Source organism: Malus domestica, chromosome 16 (genome assembly GCF_042453785.1).
Source record: "Malus domestica chromosome 16, GDT2T_hap1".
In the NCBI taxonomy this organism is placed as follows: domain Eukaryota; kingdom Viridiplantae; phylum Streptophyta; class Magnoliopsida; order Rosales; family Rosaceae; genus Malus; species Malus domestica.
In genome coordinates, this window is record NC_091676.1 from 17940212 (window position 1) to 17967989 (window position 27778).

A 27778-nucleotide genomic window follows, 5' to 3' on the forward strand; every position below is an offset into this window, starting at 1 on the left:
GAATCTCAAGAATCAGACTCCCAACAGGATTGCTTTCTCAAAAATCGAAGAGGCACGTTCTCTGAATCTCGAGAGCTAGATCCCCGACAGGATTGCTTGTTTCGAAAATCGAAGAGGCACCGCTCTCCGAACTTCGAGAGCCAGATTTCCTCGGATAAAGCTTGTCTGCAATCTTCACACGCAACATCAGCTTTCTAGATACCACATACCACTTTTTCAAAGTGCTCTGACAAAGTTAAAACACGTGAAGTTTGCAGCTCCCACTACATTGCTATGACCAAGAATGGTAAAGGAATAACACTACTACTTATTGTTAGGGAGACTCCTATATATGTCGACTTCCATCCTCCACAGCCAGGCAGACCTGCAAATAAAAAAAATGCTCAATTGTTCTTCACACCCGAGAGGGCACTTTCAGCAGAGTCTCTCGAAACACTCAGCTTCTTTTCCTCCCAATAATACCTCTGCAAACAAGCCACACCAGAGCAAGAGTATCTCATATCATCAGGGTTAAAAGCAAGAGTATCACATATCATGCTTTTTCCCTGTCTTTTCCTTTGGCCTTGTTCTTACCTGTAAGACAATGAGAAATAGGGCAATCAGTTAGCACTTGGAATCAAACTTCCAGTCAAGAACTGACTGCCTGGAACCCATTGCCTGATTACTTACCTGTCATTGCTCTCGAGTACTCATCTTCAACATCTTATGCTTCCAGAGATAATACCACATCTGCCTGAGGAACAGATAGGGCAAGTGAGAAGGATACAAGGAAGCATATGGAGACAAGCGTAACAGAACACATGCCGATACATCCACTACTTTGTCAACATCAAAAGTATCACATATCATTAGGGTCGAACGTACTCTAGATTTGATGGACTTGTTTTGACCCTCAAATTATTGAGTCGGCCTTATACTTTCAAGGAAATCAGAAAACCCTCCGGCCCAGTTCAAGAATAAACCTGTGGAAAGTTACTTCTTTAAAGGCAAAAGTATCTCATATCATCTCTTCTCCATTTGCTTCTCCTTATCCTTGTTGCTGTTTACAACACAAGGAGAATGAGAACAATCAACCGGAAGTCGAAGTCAAACCTCTGATCCAGGTTACTTGCTTGGAAGTCTGATTGCTTGTCTATTACCTCCTTCGGCAAATCTCCTAACTCGGCGACTTGGGGGACTCCTACTATAAGGTTTGTATCGCACTTGACCAAGCCCGAAACTACAAGTAAACTTCAAGTGAAATTGATACATTACCTTATGCATCTTCATCGGTTAAAGATACCACCTCTGGATGGAGGAAAATTACTTCCAGAGAAGATGCCACATCTACATATGAGACAGATAAGGCAAGTGAAAATGATACCACATTTCGGTACTTAGAAGTTTCATGATTACTCAATAGCTTGGATCTTGCAAGTCCCAAACCGAGGAGCTTCCCTCACTCGGGAACTTAAATGAGCATTATTTGTACCATACTTGACCAATCCCAAAACTACTGAGCACCAGTCAACGTTATACCATCAAGGACCCAGAAGAGTATCCCTCCAACCAGGAGGCCAATCACAGCGCGACACGTGTCGACATCAGAAGCCAATCATAACGCGACACGTGTCAACATCAGAAGTCAATCACAACACAACACGTGTCAATGTCAGAATGAAACTAGAAACTCTCTTCTATAAATAGAGATCATTCTCTCACAATATTTCCTAATGTCATTTGTACTAAATCATTCACTTGTACTCACTAAATGAAAGCTTGAACCTATGTACTTATATAAACCCTTCACAATTAATGAGAACTCCTTTACTCCGTGGACGTAGCCAATTTGGGTAAACCACGTACATCTTGTGTTTGCTTCCTTGTCTCTATCCATTTACATACTTATCCACACTAGTGACCGGAGTAATCTAGCGAAGGTCACAAACTTAACATTTTTTGTTGTACCAAAGTCCTCACTGATTTTGTGCATCAACAGTATTGATTGGCTTCATAACTTGATTGATAAGACAAGGTAGATGAGTTGTACATGACCTCACCTCTATGTCTTGTCTTACTCTAGATAGGATCCTCGCGTGGATCCTCTTTATGAGGATTCCAAGGATCCTTTAATCCTATCCGTTCATCGTGCTGTTAGTTTTTCTTCAGGTACTATTTGTGTTCAATTTTAAATAATATAATTTAAAATGATTTATGACCGTACGATGTACAAAGAAAAGACATAATTAAAGGATCATCGGGATCCTCACAAAGAGGATCCAGTGAGAATCCTATCTCATCCTAACCTACTTGAGGTGTGATTTCCATGTAAATGTGTAAGATGTCCCTTCTTCTCATGTTACCTCATAAATGTTTAATAATAATATGTTGTAAAAAAAAAGTGTTAATTACGGTTTTATTTGGGCCATTTAATTTGACCCAATAGGTTTTCACCCACATCATGGTAGACTTGTATAAATATCTTTTTTCACACGGACCCCATTCCATTCAATGTGGGTTATAAACATGATAACCGAATATCCTTCTTATTTGCAGAACAAATGCACGATTGAATGGATGCACAGTATAAGCACAACCCATGCACAAAGAGATGTTTCTACCATTTTTTAAAAACACACTTTAATCCAAATATAACATGACATGCACATTACAGGCACACCCCATGCAAGGGAAATAGACATGTTGTGTTGGGGATATCAATAAGTTCCCTGCAAGTCCGTTGATTATGACCAAGCTTCCGGCAACGCTTGCATTTTCGATGGACTATATCTTCTCCTTAGGATGGGATACGTTGTTTCTTGGGTCTCCCGGCTAGTACCTTCCCTGTCGGAGGTAGGACTAACGTGCGTTTGGTTGCACGTTTTGCGTTTCATTGTAGATCGGGGAATACCAAGTATATGGAATCAAAATAGGTTGCCTTCCATGCTGTACGACTATAGTAGTTTGAAGCCAACTCATAGAAATTGCAGTTTGCAAATAAGCAAGTTGTAATGGCGTGTTTGCAAAGCAATTGCTCAAGATCGAATTTATGGCAAATGCAAGTCTTATTGCATATATCAACCATGGCTTCATCGTCTGCGTGGCAAATATGAAACTCAATGTTGCTTACTTTATAGACACGCATGTGCCTTGCATCCTATACCCTTTTTCTTAATTTTTTTTTTCTCACCGAGGTTGGGGCACAACGTGGTAGTAGTCATACGCGCTATATCTCGCCTTTAACAAAACTATTTTTGCAACACCACCCTATTGAAATCAATCAAGTATGAGCAGCCCCCTTGCAAAGTGCAACATCGCATTAATGCTCTTAGCAATGTTAGTGGTCATTACGTTGTACCTCTTCCCATTCATTCGAGCCCGTAACCACTTCTCTACATCCACATCATTTAGGTACTTTGCTACCAAGTCTCTCACCTTGATGAAGTTTGTGTCGAACTCGGCACGAGAATAGGATTTAGCTGCCTTGTGTTAATGGTAGAAAAAGTTGTCCTTCTTTTTTAGGTGAAACTTGGCCTTAATATTCCCTTTCAAGTGATGCATGCATAAAGCCTTAATATTCCCTTTCAAGTGATACATGCATAAATCATGTTAAGCTTTTTTGAAAACCTTATTGACCACGTTTACAATGCTTGTGTTGCGGTCCGAAATTATAACCAAATTCAGTACATCCCCAATCACTCTATGGAGTTGCTTGAAAAACAACTCCCAGCAATTTTCATTTTTTGTGTCACCTATGCTGAAAGCCAAATGGTAAATGTTACGGTTGTAGTCGAACACTATCGCGACTAAGAGGACACCTTTGTACTTTGACTTTAAGATCTATCAACTACAATAACTGGCCGCATCCATGACAAGAAACCCCTAACTGATGCACCGATTGTGAAGAAGAAGTATCGAAAATGATGGTCTCCATCAGTTAGAATGGATGTCTTGCTGCCCAGATTTACCTTCTTAAATTTGACACAATAAGTAGGAAGTTTGGCATATGAGTCCTCAAGTGAATCACATCTCGATGCCAATACCAGTCCTCTAGCCCGAGATGCTGACTCATAGCTAACGGTAACCCTGAGAGTGGTTTTAATATCGCGCACAATATCTTTGATGTTGTACACTGTAATTGGATCATTGAACTTTTCCCTTATCATGTGACCAATAAGCCGCGTGTTGACTTGTGGGTAACAATCTTTCAATAAAGCCAAATCACACCGGTGAGAGACTTCATCTTTGGCAATTCAAAACTTCTCACTACCATTTCGGTATGCAAAAATTTGCCATAAACACCGGGTATCCTTACACATGACAATGAGACGCCCCTTCGAAAATGTATCAACCTTTTACTGAAAATTCCCTTTAATTGCTTCAATCGAAGCCTTTTAGACAGATCTTACTTGTCAACAAAAAGGTCACCCTTATTCAAATACGGCTGCCAATCCGCATTTCCCTCAACACCATAGCTTAGGCTTTTCACGTAAGCATAAGAATTGATGGTAGATTCATTCGTGTCTTCTGCAACCGTACTTCTCTTGCCCTTTCGGTTTTCAACTCGTACACCTCTATTTGGTTGTACCTCATTACTGTTAGCCATAGACATCACATTTTAAGTTGTAAAAGTGGTCACGACAATTGAATCAACTTCGTACTGCCACAATTCAAAGTCCACCATGGTAACCCAATCTATGTCATTGCCATATTCAAAAGGCACCTCCGTAGTACCCAAAACCCTTTGTTTGCCAGTTAAAGTGGCCGTTACTTCAAACATTGCATTTGACCATAGTGTGACCTTAGTGGGATGTGGGTTCATATTACCCGAGATGTGGAGCATGGATACATATATAGGTGTCACTCTCGTACCAATAACTACCAAGCTATACACAAAAAAAAAATATCACATGTCACTTTAGTCCCCAATGAACACAAGTTTGTTAGCATGGGACCCCATTGGAATTGAGTAGGCAAGAGTAATCATGTCAACACCACAACACATGATCTTCAAAACAATCTCCAAAAACTCCATCAATTTTATAGATTTAGACACAACAACTCCTTTCTCTTCACCGCCTACGTACTTTTTTTTCCTTATCGGATGTAACACACCTCCCATTATGACAAATCATTACATGTACTTCCCCCATGTTTTGTTCCACAAACCTAAAATTACACATAACATAGGTGCATCAGAACTAGTAACAATCGTGATTGTGATATTAAAATACAAACAAGCACATCATATGCGCAATATAACAATGAGATACGGGGCCTAGGGATTATCTTAACCACCTCACCTTTATTGTCAACTTGGGTTCCCTCCAAAACCAAAAAACCATGTACAAAGAGAGGGAAACCTACAAAGGTCCCTCAATAATAATAATATATTATAAAGGTAATGGGTTTTGTTTGGGTACTTAGTGATATGTTACCTTGTATATAAGGTAAAGAAGGGGTAGACTTTTCTCTTCTCACATATTGGAAGCAACATTGAAGTTGGGATGAAAAAGCATTGCTACGAATTCCTACAGCTTTTGATCCACATCATACTGAAAAGGTATTCCACTTCTCAGATAGCGAAAACAATTCACAACACCTAATGTCCAAGTGGAGACATGAAACTGAGGGTTTTAATGTCGAGTTAAAACTGTGGTACAACCTCGTTTTGCTAACTATTAAATGGTGATAATAGTATTGTGGAATGTATTGCTAACTATTATACGATAATAAACAATAAGGACTCCGTGTGTTTGTTATTTGAGCTGCGTTCCATGTCCTAAAGTACCTTAATGTGAAGAGTATGAAATATGAAAATACGCACTATATACACTATACGTACGACGTAGATGACATAAACACTATATCACTGTGCATACATCATGCAAAGGATATGCACATGTCATGTACATACAATGCACATGTCAAGCACATAAAATATATAATATATGCACATGACAAGAACATAAAATATACGCTATATGCATATATTATGCATAAACTGGAGATTAGGCAGCAAGTTGATTATACCATTTATAAGACACCATTTACGTCACGCTATTCGTATAGTGGATTCAATTACAACATAATTCACAAGGATCACATATATCCAAAAGATTGCAATTTGCACATTACACAACTCACAATGTCAAATTCGTTAACCAAAATAATCATATCATATGAAATGACAGTAGTGTGTACTTTACAATTCACAAAGTCAAAGTGTATACGTGTAAACCAAAATATTCACATAAGGCTACTGCAACAAACCCAATATGTCTGTCTCAACCACATAACAGAAGACAATGATGGATGGTTGGATATCGACAAAACCAACTGAGCAAACAATAACCACTTCAATAAATTTGTTGAAATCCACTCTCAGAAATGTAATATCATCAGTCCCAACAAGAAAAAACTCAAATATTTGACTTCAAATCCTTAACAAGATAGTCAATGACTGTCAATGTTTATGGAGTTCTTAGAGGATATCATGAACCAATAAACTTCCCTATTGGTGATGGATTTTAGATCCCTGGACAGCAATATACGTTGGTTAACACACGATTCGTATGTAAAACTAACACAATTCATATGTAAAACAAACACAATCATATGTAACAAATAACACAAACATCGATCTGTTCAAAGTAAACCATCACAATGGGCAACTGTATTCCTTACAAAGTATGAAAATGTTCACTTACATTTCTTATGACAAACCCTCTTTAGACGGAGCTTCCTTTTTTGTCAATCTCGTTACGTAGTACCAACAATGGAATACCAATTAGCGATGCCTTACTTAAGAGGTCATCAAGTTCTCTTTTTTCAGACTCGCAAGTTATCACAATCAGCAGCAACCACAACATAACTTACAACGTGAAAAAAGGACAAATTCAACATAACGCAAAGTTGGTTTCGGAAGATACAACATCTTATGGAAGATTGACAATCGTATCACTGCATATGTAAACAAAAGACTAACAATTCTAGTGTCTCACCATCAATAACTACAATGTTTACTGTCATAGTTGGGAAACAAAAAAAAAAGTCAAATCATATGCCTACAAACTGTCATACACAATAGAGGAAACTGCAAGGCAATATCTTTCCTGCATGATTAGAAACTTGGGTTAACCACCAAGATCCCACAAATTTATTGTTGACATTCCCTTTTCTTACTTTCTTCATCCAACCTGTACACAAAAGAGATTGTCTCTAGTAAGATAATTGTGCCAACGCAAATGCCTTAAGTAAGATAATTGTGCATTCCGTGTACAATTTCGTACATATTGTGCTAAGACTTCTAATTCAAACAAACACCAATTCGAGATCAAATTCACAAACATTTGCAAGTTCATAACAAAATTAACAAATATTGAGCATCAATTAAACCGCAAAAACTTTAAGATTGAAACCCAGAAATCTAAAATAACAAAACCCATAAACAAATAAAGATTTCCAGAACACATTTCGAGCCCTCTCTTCTCCATTCCTCTTTTGTTCGACTTCCCATATCTGCAAATCCAAAAAACCTAATTGAACAAACAAGTAATTAGTTGCAGAAATGGAGACAATGACTGAGTTAGAGAGAGAAAGAGATGAGAGAGAGACAGACGAACCTGATGACAGTGGAAATATGGTTGCCGAAGCTTCACTAGTTGGAAATAATGGAACTTTCCGGCCAAAATGCAAAATTTGGTATAAAAACCATATCTTTAAGGATGAAACATTGATGCAAACAAGAAACCCTCACTTCGAAGCTTCACTCTTAACTTCCCTCTATTGGAAATCGAAACTCAGAGATCTGAGCTTAATCTAGAAAGCTCACAGAGCTCTCGACATCCCTCTCCAGCAAATGAGGACATTGATGAAATGAGCTGAGGATATGTAGTATTTATATGTGGGCATTTTAGTAATTTCGGTTTTGGCATGGTGTGCATGGCTTGCGCATCGCCGGTTTGTCCTATTTATGTCCCAAGATTAAGAAATTGTCCTATTTTGAGGTATTTCTCAATTATTTTGGCCTATTGTGTATTAAATTGCGGGTATTTTTGTAGTTTTAGTCCTTATTTAATAAAGATTTTTCACGGAATGACAAAAATAATTGAGAGTGGATAAACTCAGGACTAGTTCTACCACTTTTAAATCTTAGAGATCAAAGTGAAATTATGTCAATCTCAAAAACTATTTTAGATAAAAAATAAAAAATAAAAAAATAAAAAAACCAATTTGTAACGGAATTAGGTCAAACGACGTGTGGAAAACTTTTGTATATTTTTTCATTTTTTAAAATAAGGAGAAAAACTCTTAAACAAAACAAATTGCTGCTCGCTGTCTACTGTCCGTGTGTCTTATAAGCCCTCGCAGCGATAATTTAGAGGGGCAACGCCATGGCTCACGGTGGCCACAGCAAGCGGCGGGTGAACCCCGCCGGACATCGGTCCAAGTCGGCCTTGGGCCCGGAGAAGAAGCCCAAGTCCGTCACCCTCAAAAACCAGATTCGCTCCATCGAGCGCATGCTCCGTAAGGTACTCCCTAAATCTTTCTTCCCAATCTCCACCACTTTCAGTTTTCCGTTATTCCATTTCGATTTTGCTTCAGTTGGGGTCGATTTTAGGGTGAGGGTTTGTGTGGTTTGGGGGTTTCAGTCACCTTGAGTTCTTTGCTAGCCCTGTTGCGTGTATAGAGAGAGAGAGAGAGAGAGAGCGAGAGAGAGGAAACTGTATACAGTATTCTGAATTTCATAGGAATTTGAAGTAATTGGAAAATTTCTGACCCAATACCGCTTGGATTAATATTCTGTCGATCTTTCTGGTTTTAGCTATTGATGAAGTGATAATCATTGTGAAGTGTGGCCTAACACGACGATTATTGTTCTAAGAATCTACCAGCTGAAGTTAGGGAGGCTCAGGAAAAGAAGTTGGAAGGATTCAAGAAACAACAGGAGATTCATTCCCGTCTCGCTGTGGAACGCAAAATATTTATGCGTGACAGGAAGATAAAGTTTTTTGGTACGGATGAACTGATTTTGTTTGTTACTTTAGTTATTTTATAGGTGAATTCGTGTATGATGTGCGGCTTAATTGCATCAGTGGTTTGTGTTTTACTCGAATGGTGAAAATAGCATGCGCTTTTTGTAGAGAGAAGAAAGATAGAGAGAAGAATAAGACGCCTGGAGAAACTCCAACGTGCTTCATCGGGTCAGGCACAAGACGCAGAGGTTTCTGTGAACCTTTCGAAATTGAAAGAAGATCTTGAATATGTTAGGGTAAGTTATGTAATCGTCCTTGGTCTATTTCCTTTTATGTGGATGCGGGGATATGGCATTTGTAATTGGGAATTTGGTTTTTTTTTTCTCTGTCATGCGAGTATCTTAAGCTGATATTGGACTTGAAATGTGAATTTCTACTTGACTTGCCTTACTAGAGAAGAGCCGAATGTTTTTCACTTTGCTTGTTACAGACTTTAAATTGTTTCTTGAAATAACATGGTACTTGTTTCCAATAATGTTGAACTGAAAGGCTGATATTTTTTTTACCACCAGTTCTTTCCCAAGACTGAAAAGTACGTCTCTCTATTTACTGGAGGTGAAGATACAGATGTGATTGATACGAGAAATAGGTTGCGAAAGCAGATTAAGGCCAATATAGTTGCTGCAGCAGCTAGCGGAAAGGATTTGGAAGGTATTTCTTTTATAAATACCTAGCAAAACGTCTAGTCTTCAGATGAAATTAACCGTACAGGTAAGAATGGCTGCAAGATAACCTATCAAACAAAAACACCTACCAAATTATTCTTTCCGCATTCCTGCCAAGCTAGATGCTTTATGTTTTCTCTCCAGGAGGCTTGTTTTACCTTCCTTTTCTTCTTTTACTTATCAATTATGAACATGATCTGAGGGTTACAAATTATTGAACTATTTTATTACACTGATATGAATGCTGTCTATTCTTGGACTTCCTACAGAAACAGGGAGTGAGGACGATGGGCTTGTGGATATGAGCGAAGATGATTTCTTCCTAAATGGGAGTTCTAGTGATGAAGCAGATGCAGACGATGAATGGACAGATAAGAGTACAAAGTATTTTACAACTTGTTCTGTTCGTAGTTTATTGTTTTTTTTAGCAGTAAAATTGTTTCTTACACTAATAATTAAAATTGAGAGTGGGATGTCATAATTTGTTCTTGAGAACTTTTTGTTTTGACTTTGAGATAGGGTTATATGTTTGATTTGTTGTAATGGACTGTGTTGATATTCCCTCATTGATTGGTTAGTGTAAGTTCTCGTTTATCAAAAAAAAAAAAAAAAAAAAAAAAAAAAAAAAAAAAAAAAAACAGATTTATAAAAAAAAGTGGACATACTGCCACATCCCGGCTCAGGGCGGACCACTTCCCAGGCCCACTCCACCACTGTAGCACGATATTGTCCGCTTTGGGCTTACCATTCCCTCACGGTTTTGTTTTTGGGAACTCACGAGCAACTTCCCAGTGGGTCACCCATCATGGGATTGCTCTCGGGCGCTACTCGCTTAACTTCGGAGTTCCGATGGAACCCGAAGCTAGTGAGCTCCCAAAAGGCCTCGTGCTAGGTAGGGATGGGAATATACATTTAAGGATCACTCCCCTGGGCGATGTGGGATGTTACAATCCCCCTTAGGGGCCCGATGTCCTCGTCGGCACACCATGGCCAGGGTTAGGCTCTGATACATACTCTGTTGAATAGAAAGCTTATATTTGATTAGGCTACTGTTGAGGATTTCGATCATTATCACTTTCTCTTTACACAATCCCACTGGCTGTATATTACTTGGCGAAGCTGAAAGTTAACAGAACCTATATAAATTAGTGTATAATCTGTTGTTTTGTTTTCATGTACTTTGCTTATTTATTAAAAATATGGTCCATTTTGATGGAAGTTGCATCGAAATTCGCTATCTGTTTTGCAGGGAACAGGTGTCCAGTGCTTCAGGAAAAGCAACTTCCGGCATGTCCAGTGATGAGAGAAATCAGGTTTCCCATCTGTTGACTATTGTACTGCTGTGATTAAGTATATGTACTTATTGATTGTTTATATTTCTGTCGCCTCACCTGAATTTCTTAAATAGCGACAGATTTCTGCTAGAGCTTTGATGCCTCCTCCCCGGCCATCCAGCAATTCTCACCCAAGTTCTGTTCGTGCTCAGTCAAGGTTTGGTCCTTCATCAAGCAAAAATTCCTCAAAAAGCATCACTGAAATGGCCACATCAAGCGATACATCAAATAGCAGAAGTGGAACTTCCATCAATACATCAAGTGGCAGAAGTGGAACTTCGTTCAAAGCTAGGGGATCCTCTAATTCAACTGCAGGTCAAAGTAGTAATTTGAGCTCCAACTCTGATGCTCATAAACCCCGTAGAAAGAGGAGGCCAAAGAAGAAAAAGCAGCAGGTTCGGGTTACTTGTTAACGTTAGATGTGTTAAGGTTTTGCATCTGTTCATGAGGTCTAGTATTTTCTTTTGGAAATTTGTTACAATGCTTTTAAAAGTCTGTCTAGTAACATATATCCTTATATGAAGTAAAAAACATGGAAATTGCTAATGGTCTTGGTTAACCTACAGGGCTACTTGGTTTTAGTATCTGTTTTCATTTTTTATAAGAATATGCACCTCCTTTCATACTTCAGCTACAGATCTCTCTGAGAAGAGCTAAAATGAGTACCTGCGCTTTATCTGACTCTGGGGGTATAGGTTTTGGGCCTGTTGGGTCAAGCACACATATATAGCACTTACTACCCACGCGTTTCCATGGACCATGGATGATAAATATATGCTATCAGTGCACAATTACCGGGGGATTTGGTGTTCTTGCACACAGAGGGTCAAAATTGCCTGGTAGGATAGGACGTGGCCACATTCCTTTTCCTGTGATTTATGAAGTTCATATGCCATATTGTTATATGGGGCCACATTAGAAATCTCTTAAGGAGTTGATTTAGGTTGAATTGATGTGCATCTGCGCTTAGATAGGCATAATAGCAGTGGCTGGGCATTTTTTGGCTAACTTACAGAAGTTGGATGTATATCTCGGCCCGATTGATTTGAGCTAATTATTCAAGCCGGAAAACTGAGTATAATTCAAGTATGGGCCATTATTGTATGCATATTCTTCATTTATCATTAAATAACCATACTATGCTAAGTGGATTTCTTCAAGTATGGGTTATGTTCAATATGGTGAGTGGTGTGCTTGCTTTTATTTATTTCAGAGCTGATTTTGTACTAGCTCTTCGTAGTGGTCAAAAGTCTGATTCATACTAGCATTTTTTGTACGATTGATGTGATTTATCAATGATTTAATGCAGTTGGTAAATTCCTTTTCATAACTAGTTATATATTTGCAGGGATGAGTGGAAGTTGCTTGGTGCCGATGAGACCCTTCGCTTTTAAGGATTCGATCACTTGAGTTGCTTATGCGGAATTCTTACAGCTCAGTCTTGACAATGAAGTTGGAAGGCGGTGCTTACCGCTCTATGTAACAATTAGTCTTTAACTCCATGCCTACTCACTCCGAGCTAGGCTTGATTTATTTTGAGAATTTGTACACACTTGTGATGTAGTGAGAATCACTAAATCCCTGGATGGCACGGCACGGACTTCTTGGTGCTCATTGAGAAATTCATATTGGAATTGGATCGTGCCCTAGTTTATTTACGTGTGTTTATACTCGATTGCTTTTAAAAAACCGTTTTAGTACTAGTTTGGTACTGAGAAGCTTTTATAAAAAGTGGGTATAAAAAAAAGCTGAGCTTAAAAATATGTTTGGTAAACATTTAAAAACAGCTTATTCTCACAGTATTGATTGAAAAAAAGCTGAAAACGTGAAGTAGAAAAAATAAGTTTATTTTCACAGCATAACAGAAGCAGTTTTATTTTCAAGCACAACAATATCAAACCAGCTCTTCCTCTATGATGTGCTTGCCTGGGCATGTGTTTTTTATTGCTTTTTGTTCGTATCCAGCTTGTTTTTATGCGGCCGACGACAAATGCAGGCCATGGCATGATACCATAGTGCTCATGTATTGTTTTGTAAGGGAGAAATTGAAATCATATATTGCTTGTCTCGAAAACTACGGGCTTGTTTGGGAGATGACTAAAAGCATTTTCAGAAAAAAAAAAAAAAAAAAAAAAACTTTTAAAGAAAATGTTTTTGAAATCAAATTTTAGTAGTAATGCAAAGCTAATATTGAAAAAAAGTACTTTAAGTGCTTTTTAAATCTAAAAATGATTTTAGTCATTTAAAAGCCTCTTGTAACACACTAGTGTGTGCGGCAATTTGTTTTTTTTTATGTTTTAGCTTAATCTTTATTATTTTTTGGATATTTTAATTTTATTTGAAGAGAACAAACTTGATTACAATGAAGTTCGATTCTCCCTAAAGGCAAATTTAATCATATTATTACAACTTCATTGTGAGACTTAACTCACTCCGTTACTCTTTAGTGTATATAATATCATTTGTTCCAAAAAAAATTGGTTAGTAACTTGTTGTAGGGTTTATTTATTTATTATTATGTTACTAGTTTGTCCGTTTTAATTAAATTATTTAAAAGTTGTAAGAAGGAATGGGTATTTTGGGTATTATAAATATTTTACTAAATTTGCCTTCTCGCTCTATATATAAAGATGAAAAGTCTACATGTGGAAGTTATTTACACTCACTCATTGAAGGGGGAGGATGACGCGCGTGTAAATATGACTCTTTGTTCCAAATTCTATCGTTTGATAAACATTTAATTTAATTTATTATTGTATGCGCCCATGTAAATTTTTGTGTATTCAGTTTTTAATGTTTCGTTTTCATCTTGCCATGTCATTACATCCTTTCAAATTTCTTTACCATCCTCTCCTCACCTTTCTTCAGATCCCAAATATACATTCTCAATCTCTACTATACAAAATTAAAATTAAAATTAAAAATAAAATAGTAATCAAAGGAATCGATTATCTAAACTTACAATACTAATGTTATTGACAAACAAAAATGTTATGAAGCAAGTCCTTTAATTTTTACTAATTTAGTAAATAATTATTTTTTATAGGATAATACTAGAGAGACTAAATTTATAGACAAATTTTGAAAATTAAAGGACATAGAAGTTGATGATTGATTTATTACTTAAGCGTTGATAAACATGTTCATTCTTATTGATAACACATCATTTAGTTTTCAAATTTAGTCTCCAAATTTAATTTCTATAACATTACCCTTCTTTATATATAGACAATAATAGAACCATCTTTTCGCCCGCGCTAAGGTGCACCTTTTTAATTTGATATTAAAATGACCCTGTTAATTTCATTTTTCATACATAGACAGCTGTGATGACCTGTCCCTAATTTTACGTTTTTATAAATTTTAAAAGCGTGATTTTACGAAAATGCCCTTAGAGGCGAAGGTATTGACTTTCGTTGGCCAACGTATAGTGAGATGTACAAAATATTCTTTTAGTGTATTCCTGAAGTCTTCGACGATACTGACGCGTAGGCGTAAGAAGAAGCGAATTTGGAACTTATGGATCGGGAATCCGACGTACGGATCTTCCCGAATTGAATTTGTAAGTTCATAAAATAAAACGTTGACCGCCACTTAAATTTACAATTGGCGGATATCCAACCGTTGGATCGTAATGAAACTTTAGTATGATGTTTTAGAAGTATAATGTGGATCTTTGGAAGATAAGGATTGGAAATCTGTGATGCAGATCTTCCGAATCGAGTTACGTAGGGTTGTGGACCTTACCGTCTATCTTTGATCGACGGACGACTTTTGGTCAATAGGTCTCAAATCATTCTAGAACGTCCTTGGGGATGTGTTTTATGTAAGTTATATGTTCTATCGATAAGAATTCTGAGACATGACTGAATATTTGTTCTAGGCGACAATCATTCGTGACACCTCGATATTCGCGCTAGGGAGTTGTAGCGTGGACCTCAGGTGAGTGGGCATTTGTTTATATATATATATATATATATATATATATATATACAGTTTCCAGAAACGTTTTTATATGGAACTATGCTTTGCTTGCCATGTTGTAAATAAGTTACATTTTAAATATTGCATTGTTACACTTGTGAATTGTATTGTGTGATGTTGCGGAGACTTAGTAATCTTCAGGTGAGTTTATGTGATTGAATGGGTTGTATTGCACTGGTATGCACACATTTATTTAGAGCTCATCATGGTTGCACCGTACGCTCACCTTGGATCCAAGTCTGGTGATAGCCTGTCGTACAGACCACAATAGATGGTTCTGACTCGTAGGTGACTCGCGAATTATCGCACAGCCTTCACGTGATTGTAGCATTTGATCATACATATTTATACCCAGGATGTCGTATAGGTCATACCAAGTGACTCCGACTCTTGTGTTAGCCTAGATTGATGAGCTACAGGTCCAGTCGTATAGGTCATGTTAGGTGACTTCGACTAGCATACTATTTTATATTGGTTTCACACCTAACTTATATTTATTATTGCTGAGATGTTATGGCATGGCATACTTCAGTTCTTGCTGCTCTTGTGCATTGGTTTTCATACCTACGTAGTATGATATTTTGGAAACTATATAGGTTTTACAACAAGGGGTTATAACGTTTTCCAAAGGGTTTTATTAAAACTTTATTTTCAAGCCCACTCATCCTTGTTTTTCTCCCCTCTAAGTTTAGTAGCAGTGATTGCGTACCGACGAGGATTATTGGCAAAACTTGGTGTAGACGATTACCATTGATGATATAATTCTTTCCCTATTTTACTGTATTGTACTTATATTCTGTTATCACGTGTGAATTGGATTCATTCCCGCTCACAGTGCACTCTTGTATTGAGGTACTTTTAGGTTTAAATTTATTCACATTTTCCACATCACTATACTTTATGACTTCGTCACCTTCTAGGTGTCGGCCATCACAACTCGATTCGGAGTCCTAGTGAACATCTCAGATTGGGGTGTGTCACAGCCATTTAATGACATTCTAACTTATAATTTATGCCAATACAATAAAAACTTGGGAATTTTAACGAAAAACTTCTGGTACTATTTGTTTTTACGAAAAACCACATTTTTACACTAAAAAGTCAATCTTGCTATTATTCACTTTACCATTTATTTTGTCCTTATCGTTAAAACTCAAAGTGTCACATCCCGGCCCGGGGTCCACCACATCCTGGGCCTGTTCCATCACCGTAGCACGATGTTGTCCGCTTTGGGCTTATCATTCCCTCACGGTTTTGTTTTTGGGAACTCACGAGCAACTTCCTAGTGGGTCACCCATCTTGGGAGTGCTCTGACCTCCTTCTCGCTTAGCTTCGGAGTTCCTACGGAACCCGAAGCCAGTGAGCTCCCAAAAGGCCTCGTGCTAGGTAGGGATGAGAATATACATTTAAGGATCACTCCCCTGGACGATGTGAGATGTTACATAAAGTTTTCAAGTCATTTTCATTAGTTTTCCTTAAAAACTTCTATTTTATTTTATTTCCAAGTTTGATTTATGAAAATCTGCACTTTCTTTATTTTTACCATTGAATTAAAAAAAAAAAATCAAATTAAATTAGACAAGTACTTGCTTTGCCGACCCGAAACCGGCGCTCCGAGAGCACCAAAAAACCCGATTGTAACAGAGTTAACTACTGCAACTGTACAACTCTTCCTTCCTTCCCTACCCGACAGCTAACACCAATTCCGAAACGCATACTGGCTGCGGCAATGGAAGCTCTGAAATCTTCACTTCCAATCTTATCATTCTTCTTGTTGCTCTCACTCCATTCCGATTCTTTCATCCGCACAGCTCTCGCCGACGGTGTCACTCCCGCCGAAGCCAAGCAACTCCGGGACGAGGTAAATCCTCAATTCACCATCCATTTCTCGTCATTAGGGTTTAGGGAGATTGAAGCGGTTTTGGGACCGTTTGGTTGTAAAAACCCGATTTTCGGAACAATCCAGAGTTTAATTTGCAAAGGATTGGTGGTGTTTGCAATTTTTGAGTTAATTGATTTGAGTGTATAATGATTTAATCCAAGTATAATGTAGTTCACCTAGCCAGTTGCTGAAAGTTTCGATTTTTAATTACTATTTGTAAAAGTTTGGATTTTGAGTTTGGAAGGTCACCCATGATTGCTTGTTAGTGTATTTTCTGGATCCTGAATCATAATCAGGACTTCTCATTTTTTTTATAATTTTTTTTTGGTTTTGGTGAACTAATTATTGTTATTATTTCTTACATTTTCTATTGTATAATACTTGGCTACTCAAAGAATGAGTAGGAGTTCCTACTCAAAATTGTTCATTGTCGATTCATAGAACTTTGTATTTATGATTAGAACTGTTCATATTATAAATCACTCTATAAAGATCGCCTTTGCAAAAAGTAAATTAAAACTTAGGTCTTTACAGTATGATTCACAATATGAATGGTTCTGATCATAAGCAGAAAACTTTGTGATTCAAACACAGAGTTTTCAGTAGGAGTTCCTACTCATCCTTGAGTAGCTAAGCATTTTTCTTTTTTATTAGCCTTATGAATATCCACTTTGTAATCAGTTTGCTTCAATTTTACACATTTTTAATAACTTTCTCGATTCAGTCTTGCATTGCATTTGTATGTGAATAAAAAAGACACTAGAAACCTTTTTTCTTCGGATTCTCCCTTTGAGAATCTACATGTTAAGAATGTAGGATGTTCTTCTTGTATTTTTATTATGCTGTATCAAAGTAATAAATTGTGATTCTTTCTGTTATATATTTTTGTGGTCCATGTGAAATTTTCTAAAGAACACTAATAGTTGGTGGGCTAGCTTGTCATTTGTTGCAACTTACAATGTGGCGTTCTAAAAATTTGGAAATATATATTTTCAATTGTAGGTCAGGGAAATGTTTTATCATGCATTCAATGGATATATGGAGCATGCTTTTCCTTTGGATGAGTTAAGGCCTCATTCTTGTGCAGGTGAAGATTCGCTTGGTGGTTATGCCCTAACTTTGGTAATCCAAATAAAAAATTCTCATTTTCCAATTTCTCTACTACATATACTTTATTGTTTAAGACACCTTTTTTTTGCTAAGCTCTAATGTGATGCTTCTGCCGAACCATTGTCGCAGATTGATTCCTTAGACACACTAGCTTTACTTGGTGATCGAGAACACTTTGCCGCCTCTGTTGAATGGATTGGTAAAACACTACGGTTTGATATAGTGAGTAGATTTTTTCTTTCCTTTTTTCCCTCTTAATTGGTAATCTGAACTCAGGATACACAAGTGATGCTCATAGATAGGGGTTCACATTGAACTGCTTTTCTTTCTTTTGGAATAATTGGTTAGATTCTTCAAGTGTTTACTTTTGTGGAATAATTAGTTAGCTCACTTGACAACAGGGCTTTTAGGTTGATGGGTTGTCCGGTTCAAATCAAAGGTTATCCCTAACTTTAATTAACACCGCATAAGGCTGTTTTACATGATTTGAAATGTGGCAGTTGTTGACATGGTATGTGTTTAATAACATATCATGACTCATGAGATACAGTGGCAGACTGTTCTCATTCTAATCTGATGTATTGCTCTTTTGATTTTTATTTAAATTCTCCTTTTTATATGTTGGTCTTTCCTAATTTTGAAATTTTGTTTCCTTATGACTCTTATGTAACTGTTATCATAAATTTATGTGTACTTTTACTATTGCATTGGTTGTAAATTAAATAATTCTAGATGGTAGACGACATTGTCAATCTAACTAGGGATCCTTGTACTGATGCAGAATAAGACAGTATCTGTTTTTGAGACAACCATCCGCGTCCTTGGGGGTTTACTCTCTGCACATCTTATAGCAAGTGATTATTCCACGGTAATAATTAATTGTGTACCTCTATGTTTCAATCTTTCACCTTTTTATCACATCCATAAATCACCTTTTATATGCCATCAGTGAACAGTGTACAGTGCCCTTCTTTTTAAGTAGTTACGAACACACATTATTATACAAAGTTATAAACATAGGTAGGGGTTATAGAACTGGCAGTCACCTGGTCTGAGTAATGCTAATGAGTTATGAGAGAATTGGTTTGTGGCTGTTTTGTTTCTCTTTTGTTCGCTATTTCAAGAAGAACCAACAATTAGTAGTTAGCAAGAAAATTTACCGGCCAGAAGGGATGGGAAATTCTAGGTTCATTGATATAATATTAAAAATAAAACTTTCCTGGGACCAACCTTAACTCTCTTGATTATCTATGATACTAAGTAAATGCCCTACTGCCTACTCAGCATTAATGGCACCATTGTAAGATTAGTTTTTTAATTTCTTTTAGTGCTGATATAATGAATGTCTGCTATGAGCTCAATTTTGACTCTGGCTTAACTATGTTTCTACTTTCTAGGAGAAAGAAAGAAAACATATAAATATTAGAAGGATAAAATTGAAGAAAGGAGATGTTTTAGTTTGTAAGATACGTATAGCAATATCACTTGTCTGATATTTCAAGAAAGGAGATGTTTTAGTTTGTAAGATACATATAGCAATATCACTTATCTGATTTTTCTATCGAAGTTTACTGGGGAGAAATTTGGTTGTCTATTTTCATTTATAATCGGTCGGAGTGCAATGTCATAGAATATATATATTTGAAGATCATTATTGAATTATTTCTACATCCGTCCATTTCAGGGCATGAAAATTCCAACCTATGACAATCAATTACTTACCTTAGCTGAGGATCTTGCCCGGAGATTGTTACCTGCATTTGATACTCCTTCAGGTATACTTACTGGATTATTCTTTTCATCTAGTACACACAAAACTCTGCAAGATTCTTTTGTCTGAACCTTCATTGTTTTGCAGTCTTTGTCATTCCCAATGTTTTAGAGGTTTGCTCAAAATATATGAATTTAGGAAAATGCTGACATTTCTTTTGTAAAGATCCTGAAGGGAATACAATTATGAGTGTCTTTTATTTTTCTGGTAAAAATAGTAATAGATAAGATCATATGGAATGACAAGCCATATGTTTAAAAAACACCAATTGATTTTGGTATGGACAAGAAGGCTTAAAAGGGCATAACAAGCCATATGGGATGATTGTAACTAACTTGATTGAAAGCATGCTGTAGCTAACTGAATTATAAATGCATTATTTAAAGGTTGAATTGTCTACCGGACCTTGAATGTCAAACTTTTTGTTTCCAGTTGCAGAAGTGTATGAATAGTACTGGTATTTTAAATATCCTTATTAAACGGTCTTGTATTGCAGGAATTCCTTTTGGATCTGTCAATCTAATGCATGGAGTTGATGAACATGAAAGCAAGGCAAAGCCTCTCAACATTTTCTCTTTTATGTCCGATTTTCTTTACTCTTTCCTGTGTCTGTTACACTTTTTACAACAACTAAAGAGTAGATCCGCCATTTTTTTTTTCTGGATAAGTAAGTTTGCCATGCTCATGCTGAAGTTTAAGTGAAGGTCTAAATTGTTAACCAAACTCAATTAATTTTGTTTATAAACCATCATCAAGACTAGTATTTATTTGTTAGTTTGGGCAAACGTTTTTAAATTTCAGTTTTAGTTTGTGTAGATAACATCGACAGCTGGTGGTGGGACCTTGACTTTGGAATTTGGAGTGCTCAGCCGTTTGACAAAAGATCCCAGTAAGTATTAGCTACCTCTGAACCCTGGCTTCTAAGAAGCATGCTCTTGGGTTTCGCCTGTAGACCAAAATGCATTTTGCTCACTTTTACTTGCAATCTTTTTTGGTGTTGAAGTTGCAACTGTGACCTTTCTTTCATATAATTCATCTTTAGAGCCAATATTTGAAGTACGGTGTTCTTTACCATCTTACATTCCCTTATATTTCATCTCTGACTGGTCGGTTCCATTTTGTCTGTTTTTGGATTTCTTTCTCAACGAAGGGAGAGTTTACTTTTTTCCATCTTATGGGGATTGCAGTTTTTGAACAAGTTACCAAGAATGCAGTGCGTGGACTTTGGGCTCGCCGTTCAAGGCTCAATTTAGTTGGTGCTCACGTTAATGTTTTTACAGGTGAATGGACACAGAAGGTAACATTCTTTTTAACATTATTACTTTGTAAAACATGCAACTTTGAGTCAGTAGATGTAGTATCAAGATAAGGGGTTCTTAATCATCATACTCTATGGGAAAATCAGATATAAAACTTAAGTTAATTCATCTGGAGTTTGAAAAGCCGACCGCAATAATAATAGTGGTTAATTTTACTCCGGCTTGAAACTGGGGCATTTATGTTGTGAATAACTCTACTTTAAGAAATAGAAGTTGGCATATACATTAGGGGTAGGCCTCACCTTACTATTTTAAACAACGTTGTATATCCTTGTTTCGATTTTATATTAATGATACTGATCAACCTTCTCCAATCGGCTATAGAGAAATAGAACTAACTAATCCTAAGGAAAAGTCGAGAAACTCAAGCCACTGTTCTTGAACAACTTGCAGTTGACGGATTTAGAGTTAACTCACCCTCGCAGGATCTCTACTACCACATTATTGATTTCTATGTTGTTAGTTTGACAGACCCTTAGGCCATCTTTTGGGGACCTGATATGATTGTACTAGACTAAACATGCTAAGCCAATGCTTCTGGGATATCCATTATTACTAAGTGGGATTGGTCATCCTGCTAACTTGGGATTGTGAACCTGCAAGGATCCCACTGTCCCATTAAATTGCCTAAATTGTGTCCCAAATGCATAACTGGGGTTCTTATCCTATCTGAATGTCTAGTCCGACCTTCGAAAGACCTGAATTAGATTTATTTATAGGGTAGTTAGTAGTTTATTCTTTTTTGTCACTTTTTTATGATGTGTTGGTATTTTCTTTTTTCTTTAGATTTCTGTGCCGGCATCAAGCACTCTTCTCTGCTATGTTCTTCGTGAGCATTACCTATACTTATGTTTCTCTGTTTCTATGCAGGATGCTGGAATAGGAACTAGTATTGACTCTTTCTATGAGTATCTTCTAAAGGTGTGTAACATCAATTGGAAAGGTGAAACTTTTCTGTAGCTATTACAATTATATTTTTGAAATGGGCATTAGCACGTTTTCAGTCACTAGGTCCGATACTTGATATCCTTATGTCAGCACTGATTACAAAAGCTCCTGGAAGTTAAATTGGAAAGATAAGGTAACTAGGACTAAAAAGCTGCAGTGCTAGTTTTGGTATTTTTTGGGGTTAAGAGGGAGACATCAGACAAAGTAATCACTGTGATTGTTGGAAGACAATGCATTCTTGTTAATGTAAAAGTTTTGTGGTTTGATTACAGGGAGCTTTGACCTGTCATTTTCAGCAGTTTGGTTTAGCCCCTCAGGACCTTTACAATAAGTGATGTTGAGGAGTCCTTGTTTTTTATAGTTATTTTAGCAGGAAAACCATAGTCCCCCTTCCTAGTTTTTTCTAAGCCTTGATTTGGTGGTTAAGCCTTTGTAGACTCGTATGTTTTTATTTTATATTGGGTTTACATGGTTTTTGTGTATTCATAGCCCAAACCCTGCGTAAAGCGGGAGCCTTGTGCACTGGGTACGACCTTTTATGTTTTTTTTTTTTTTTTTCCCCCCTACTATCATTGTTTACCATTACAGGCTTATTTATTGTTTGGAGATGAAGAGTATCTTTTCATATTTCAAGAAGCTTATGCCGCTGCTATGCACCATCTTTACAATGATCCTTGGTAAATGCTGTAACTATTTTAATTTCTCTATAGGTTTTTATTCTCCTTAACTAATAGCACGCCAATTTTACTTACGCTTGTAGGTATGTAGAGGTAAATATGGATTCTGCTGCTGTTGTCTGGCCATTATTTAACAGTTTGCAAGCATTCTGGCCCGGACTTCAGGTTTGTAACATGTTGTTAAAGATTAACATTTCTACAGTGGAGACTGGATAATTCAAAATTGCCCATTAGGTTTCAGTGAGACTGATTACCTTATATTTTGGAAGGTTTTAGCTGGAGATATTGATCCTGCCATTCGAACACATGCTGCCTTCTTTAGTGTGTGGAAAAGATATGGTTTTACTCCAGAGGGCTTTAATCTTGCTACGCTCAGTGTGCAGGTACCATAATAATGTTTTTTTTCCCCCTATCCTAATACCAATTTTATCATTCTTATTTTACTAATAGTACTGTGAATAGGAGCTTGCTTGTGTCTTTATGAATGATTTGATGCATCTAATTAAAAACCAATTTTCATAAGTGAAAACTACATAGCTGTATTTTGGGGTATGTTAGATAAAAATTTTCGTAAGGTTATCAGCACTTGTGTTCTAGCTTTGATTTGTGAATGGTTAGGTAAAAATTTCCATAGTGCTCTTCTTATCCCACAGGCAATATTAGATGGTCAGACAGGTTGTAGTTTGAGGTGTGAACTTTTGGCCTGTTTAAGCCTCTGGTATATGGAGCTGTTATATGAATTCACGAATAGTAGGCAGTCCATGAATATTTCTAGACCAGTGTCCCTATTAACAAATTAATTAAACTTAGCTTCTCTGGTAGCACATCCGTCCTTTCTCACTCTCTCGGTTTTTTGTTTCATATTTTTATTGTTTTGACTTTCTTGGAATTATGCTCTCTATAGTATGGATTTTAAATTTCACTTTAGGGTAAATTACACAAAACTACCTCAACTATGGGTCGAACGACACTTTCATACCTCATCTTTTAAAAATGACAATGTCATACCTCATCTTACGAATTTGTTCCAATGTCAGACCTCCGTCAGTTTTTCTGTTATTTTCTCTGTTAAATGCTAACGTGGCTAGAGATGGGGCCCACTCGCTAATCCAACTGGATTAAAAAATAATTAAATATTAAAAAATTAAAAATGAAATTATGTTTTTATATAAAATTGTGGGATCCACCTCTACAAACCCTTCCCCACCCGTCCCCCCAACCTTCCTCCACCCGTCTCCCCCATTCCTTTCTTCTTCGATGAAACCACCAACCCAGTCCTTGTCTCCGGCTACCCCACCAAAAACAGAATCTAGAACGCCGGTCGTCTCCTTCGTCTTCCCTCACTCCCTCCTCTGTCTGACAAATCTGGGAAATAAAAATGGAAATGGGATTTCAAAGGGGAAATGGGATCGAACAAATCTCTCCTCCTTTTCTCTCTAGAACACCGGTCATCTCCTTCGTCTTCCCTCGCTCCCTCCTCTGTCCCCCTTCTTCCTCCTCCTTAAACACAATCAAATTTCCTTCACCTAAAACATGAAACAACACCATGTAACATTCAAGACTTTAAAAAATTGCAAAATTCATCAAAATTTCAGAGCACATTACATGCAAACCCAGATCTGCCCCCAAAACGAATAAATTCAATTACAAATCCGCATTAAAAAACCAATAAATTTAGTAACAAATCAACACCAAAAACAGAACCCAAAAGCCAAAAAGTTCTAAAATTTCATAGAAATTCGAAATTCGAAATTGGAAAACTTTTTGGATACTTTGAACTAGTGGCAGGGCTTTGCATGCCATGAGTTGCAGAGAGACCATCACGGACAAACCTTCCATGTGCACTAGGAGGAGGGCCATTTTCTTAATTTTTTCACCTTCCCTCCCTCCAAAACGGAGCCGTGGAACCCCAGCCATTCCTCGAGGTTCGTCAAATTGCGGAGCTCTGCGTCCCCATCAAAGGAGTTTTCGATCGGAAAAACTTCTAGGTTGGCGATCTAGAGCTTGACGGCCTGGAAGGTGACTTCGAGTTGGTCACAGGGAATGGCCTCGCATTTCGGGAAGCCCAACGACGGCTTCAGATTTGTCAAAGGGAGGAGGGGGTGGGATGATGAGGAGATTGATATATTGGAAGATGGTATGACGAGGTCTGTACGAGCGATGTTGGGTTTTGTCGGAGAAGAGAGGTTGAGGTGGGGGTAGCCGGAGACGAGGACTGGGTTGGTGGTTTTGTCGGAGAAGAGAGGTTGAGGGGGGGTAGCTGGAGACAAGGACTGGGTTGGTGGTTTCATCGGAGAAGAAAGGAATGGGGGAGACGGGTGGAGGAAGGTTGGGGGGACGGGTGGGGAAGGGTTTGTAGAGGTGGATCCCACAATTTTATATATAATTTTTTTTTAAAATTTTTTAATATTTAATTATTAAAAATATATTTAATTATTTTTTAATCTAGTTGGATTAGTGAGTGGGCTCCATCTCTAGCCACGTCAGCATTTAACAGAGAAATTAACAGAAAAACTGACGAAGGTTTGACATTAGAACAAATTCGTAAGATGAGGTATGACATTGTCATTTTTAAAAGATGAGGTATGATAGTGTCGTTCGACCTATAGTTGAGGTAGTTTTGTGTAATTTACCCTTCACTTTACTATATCAACTCCGTTTGTAATATTTAAGTCTACATTTGTTTTTAGCATGGACAAAGAAGTTATCCACTGCGTCCAGAATTAATGGAGAGCACATATTGGCTCTATAAGGCAACTAGAGATCCAAAGTAAGTTCAGAAATACTTCTAATTTTGGGACCCTTTTTCAGGTTTTGTTATAAAGGGAATATGTAAAAAAGGACATTTACGTTAGTTTAAAGAAAATGACACTTCAGTATAGGCTTTAGTCATCTTTTGTATTTTTTTGTAGGTATCTTGATGCTGGACGAGACATGATTGCCAGCTTGCAGCACAGTGCACGATGCCCCTGTGGATTTTGTCATATATCAGATGTTGAGTTCCACAAGCAGGAAGATCACATGGAGAGCTTTTTCCTGGCAGAAACGGTAAGAACTTTGAAGTCGAATGTTTTTTCTTTTTCTTTTTTTCTTCATGTAGTCTCTCAGTAGAGTAAGATTATTATTGACAAATATCCGTCTGATGGTAGTGGGTTAATTGGGAGTTGAGAGTCTTGGGTACTCTTTATCCTGCTGCTACTAGCATCACTGTATCGTGTTCGATTTTTACAATCATTTATCTTTATTTTGTTTTCTTTTTCATCTTCTATTACACAATATTAACAACCTGTAGTATAATTAGGTTAAATACCTGTGGCTTCTTTTTGATTTGGCTGTGGGACCAGATAACCTTGTTGAAAATGGGCCATACAAGTAAGTTCTGCACATTCCTTTCATGATGCTTCAGTGCGGGAACTTATCTCAATAAAAGAGCTAAGATATCTATATTTTCCATATCTGGTGAAAATGTCTCATATTTGCCTTGTTTGGTGAAAATGTTTACATTTGCAGGTACATATTTAGTACCGAAGGCCACTTATTGCCTGCAACCCCTGAAATAGCTCTTGCGCAGGAACATTGTTCATATTTTGGGGCTTATTGTAACACTGGCAACATTAGAAATGAATCTCAAGCTTCCGATGTTCCAAGTAATTCTCAAGAAACTTATGATGGTAGCTTATATGGAAGGGTCCGCACTGGAATTCCTTCAGACTCGTCTTTGTTGGATTCTACCTCTATATCAGGATTGATAAAAGTGAGAATTGCATACCAGGCGTTTCTCTTCTTGAATCTATTATGCATGTCCTACTGGATTTTAGTTCGTGCTCGCTCTGCAGTCTTTTCTTTTTTAATGTGCTTGTGGCTCTTATAATTTGAAGCCTTGTTTTTGTTAAATTTAGTGGGATGAGGAACTGGGGTATTTTTTGGAATTATAGCAAAGTTAAATGTTTCTAATTGGAAACTAAAAACTACAGAAAATACATAATTAAGTTTTTTTGTTTGGGTCGTAAAATTTATGTGTTGTAATAGTATCACTTTGAAGTCAGACTGAAAATTTCTCTCTGTGCAGGGGGTTTGCCAAGGACTAACTCATGGGCAGAAATTTGGTATATCATATGTGTCCTCAAGCCACAAAGCTCCTGAGAAGTCCAGAAACCAAAGACAATCGAACGTTGCTGAGAGCCAGTCAGTGATGATTGTCGGAAGCCAAACTTCTGATTATTCATCATCAGAGAACAAGAATTACCATGAGAAATCTCCGGAATCAAGTGACGGAAGACCAGGGAGGAACACACCTCAAAAATCATGACAGCGCTGTTTTATTCGATTGAACTTGTTTTTAGCCTCGTAATAATCACAATCTCAGCTGCCTCGGTGATTCTTAAGTTCTACAAATAGGTCTTTGACAAACAGGGGGATTCTGGTAAAGGGGCTGGTATGTCAAACTTGTTCATTCTGTTATCTAGAAGCCTGGAACTGCTTGAGATTCTTAACTTCGGACTTCATGTAAATTACCCGGAAATTGCTTACAGAGAAAACATGGAGCTCACGGGTGGAAACATGAACAATGAAGTTATGTTGAAGATCTGCCTTGCTGGTTCTACTGCCCCTGATACCCCAACACTGGCATGTGGTCACTTGCTAGGCTCATGTAACTCGGCGTATTGTAGCATAACATACGTACATTTTCATTTTCTTTCCGGTAGGTCTCAAAAGTCTGTTTTTGAAACTGGGGGTCATCGGCTTCGGTATGAATAGGAATTCAGATATTCTTGGAGAAGGGGAAGGAGCTGGACATTTTCGCTCATGGAACTTATGTCAGAGGACCGAATATAGTGAGATACCTTAGTTTTACATGTATTCTAAATACAAACACAGGTGAGAGGCTTACATAGAGTTACAGCTGATTCTTTGTTGGCTTATGCCCGTTTGGTGGAGGATTGGCGACTTTGAGGTCAAGGTTGTTTTTAAGAATTATAAGTTGTTTTGAATCCCATTATCTACTCCTTTACGGTTTTCAAGATCGATTGTTTGAACTCCAATGGCATTGTAGCTCAAGTGGTTAAGAGTA

General features: G+C 37.3%; 2 protein-coding genes across 3 annotated transcripts; both read left to right on the forward strand.

Moving 5' to 3' along the window:
• The first annotated feature begins 8245 nt into the window (after nucleotides 1–8245).
• On the forward strand, nucleotides 8246–12670 carry LOC103403974 (rRNA-processing protein EFG1-like). 2 transcript variants are annotated; one of them, XM_008342826.4, is made up of 8 exons: nucleotides 8246–8513; nucleotides 8867–8996; nucleotides 9126–9253; nucleotides 9530–9668; nucleotides 9952–10066; nucleotides 10932–10995; nucleotides 11097–11411; nucleotides 12365–12670. In XM_008342826.4, the coding sequence occupies exons 1-8, from the start codon at nucleotides 8376–8378 to the stop codon at nucleotides 12368–12370; spliced, it is 1035 nt and encodes a 344-aa protein (XP_008341048.3). In that variant the 5' UTR covers nucleotides 8246–8375; the 3' UTR covers nucleotides 12371–12670. The 2 variants fall into 2 exon arrangements, with proteins under 2 accessions (XP_008341048.3, XP_008341047.3); XM_008342825.4 differs by having other exon boundaries at nucleotides 8247–8513; nucleotides 11091–11411.
• Nucleotides 12671–16615: 3945 nt separating this feature from the next.
• LOC103404014 (alpha-mannosidase I MNS4) lies at nucleotides 16616–27728 on the forward strand. The gene is made up of 17 exons (XM_008342872.4): nucleotides 16616–16861; nucleotides 17885–18004; nucleotides 18122–18214; nucleotides 18774–18860; nucleotides 19677–19767; nucleotides 20260–20315; nucleotides 20580–20652; nucleotides 20951–21060; nucleotides 21953–22003; nucleotides 22619–22707; nucleotides 22791–22872; nucleotides 22977–23090; nucleotides 25398–25477; nucleotides 25620–25755; nucleotides 26009–26079; nucleotides 26218–26461; nucleotides 26777–27728. The coding sequence occupies exons 1-17, from the start codon at nucleotides 16730–16732 to the stop codon at nucleotides 27014–27016; spliced, it is 1869 nt and encodes a 622-aa protein (XP_008341094.3). The 5' UTR covers nucleotides 16616–16729; the 3' UTR covers nucleotides 27017–27728.
• Nucleotides 27729–27778: the final 50 nt, after the last annotated feature.

What these genes read in the sequence shown, in the direction of transcription:
- LOC103404014 (XM_008342872.4), top strand. Translation starts at nt 16,730, where the DNA reads ATGGAAGCTCTGAAATCTTCACTTCCAATCTTATCATTCTTCTTGTTG. An exon ending in GCTTTTTCCTGGCAGAAACG is followed by an intron (nt 25,756 to 26,008) that starts GTAAGAACTTTG and finishes TAGTATAATTAG; the next exon opens with GTTAAATACCTGTGGCTTCT. An exon ending in CTATATCAGGATTGATAAAA is followed by an intron (nt 26,462 to 26,776) that starts GTGAGAATTGCA and finishes CTCTCTGTGCAG; the next exon opens with GGGGTTTGCCAAGGACTAAC.
- LOC103403974 (XM_008342825.4), top strand. Translation starts at nt 8,376, where the DNA reads ATGGCTCACGGTGGCCACAGCAAGCGGCGGGTGAACCCCGCCGGACAT. An exon ending in AAGATCTTGAATATGTTAGG is followed by an intron (nt 9,254 to 9,529) that starts GTAAGTTATGTA and finishes TTTTACCACCAG; the next exon opens with TTCTTTCCCAAGACTGAAAA. An exon ending in TGGACAGATAAGAGTACAAA is followed by an intron (nt 10,067 to 10,931) that starts GTATTTTACAAC and finishes TCTGTTTTGCAG; the next exon opens with GGAACAGGTGTCCAGTGCTT.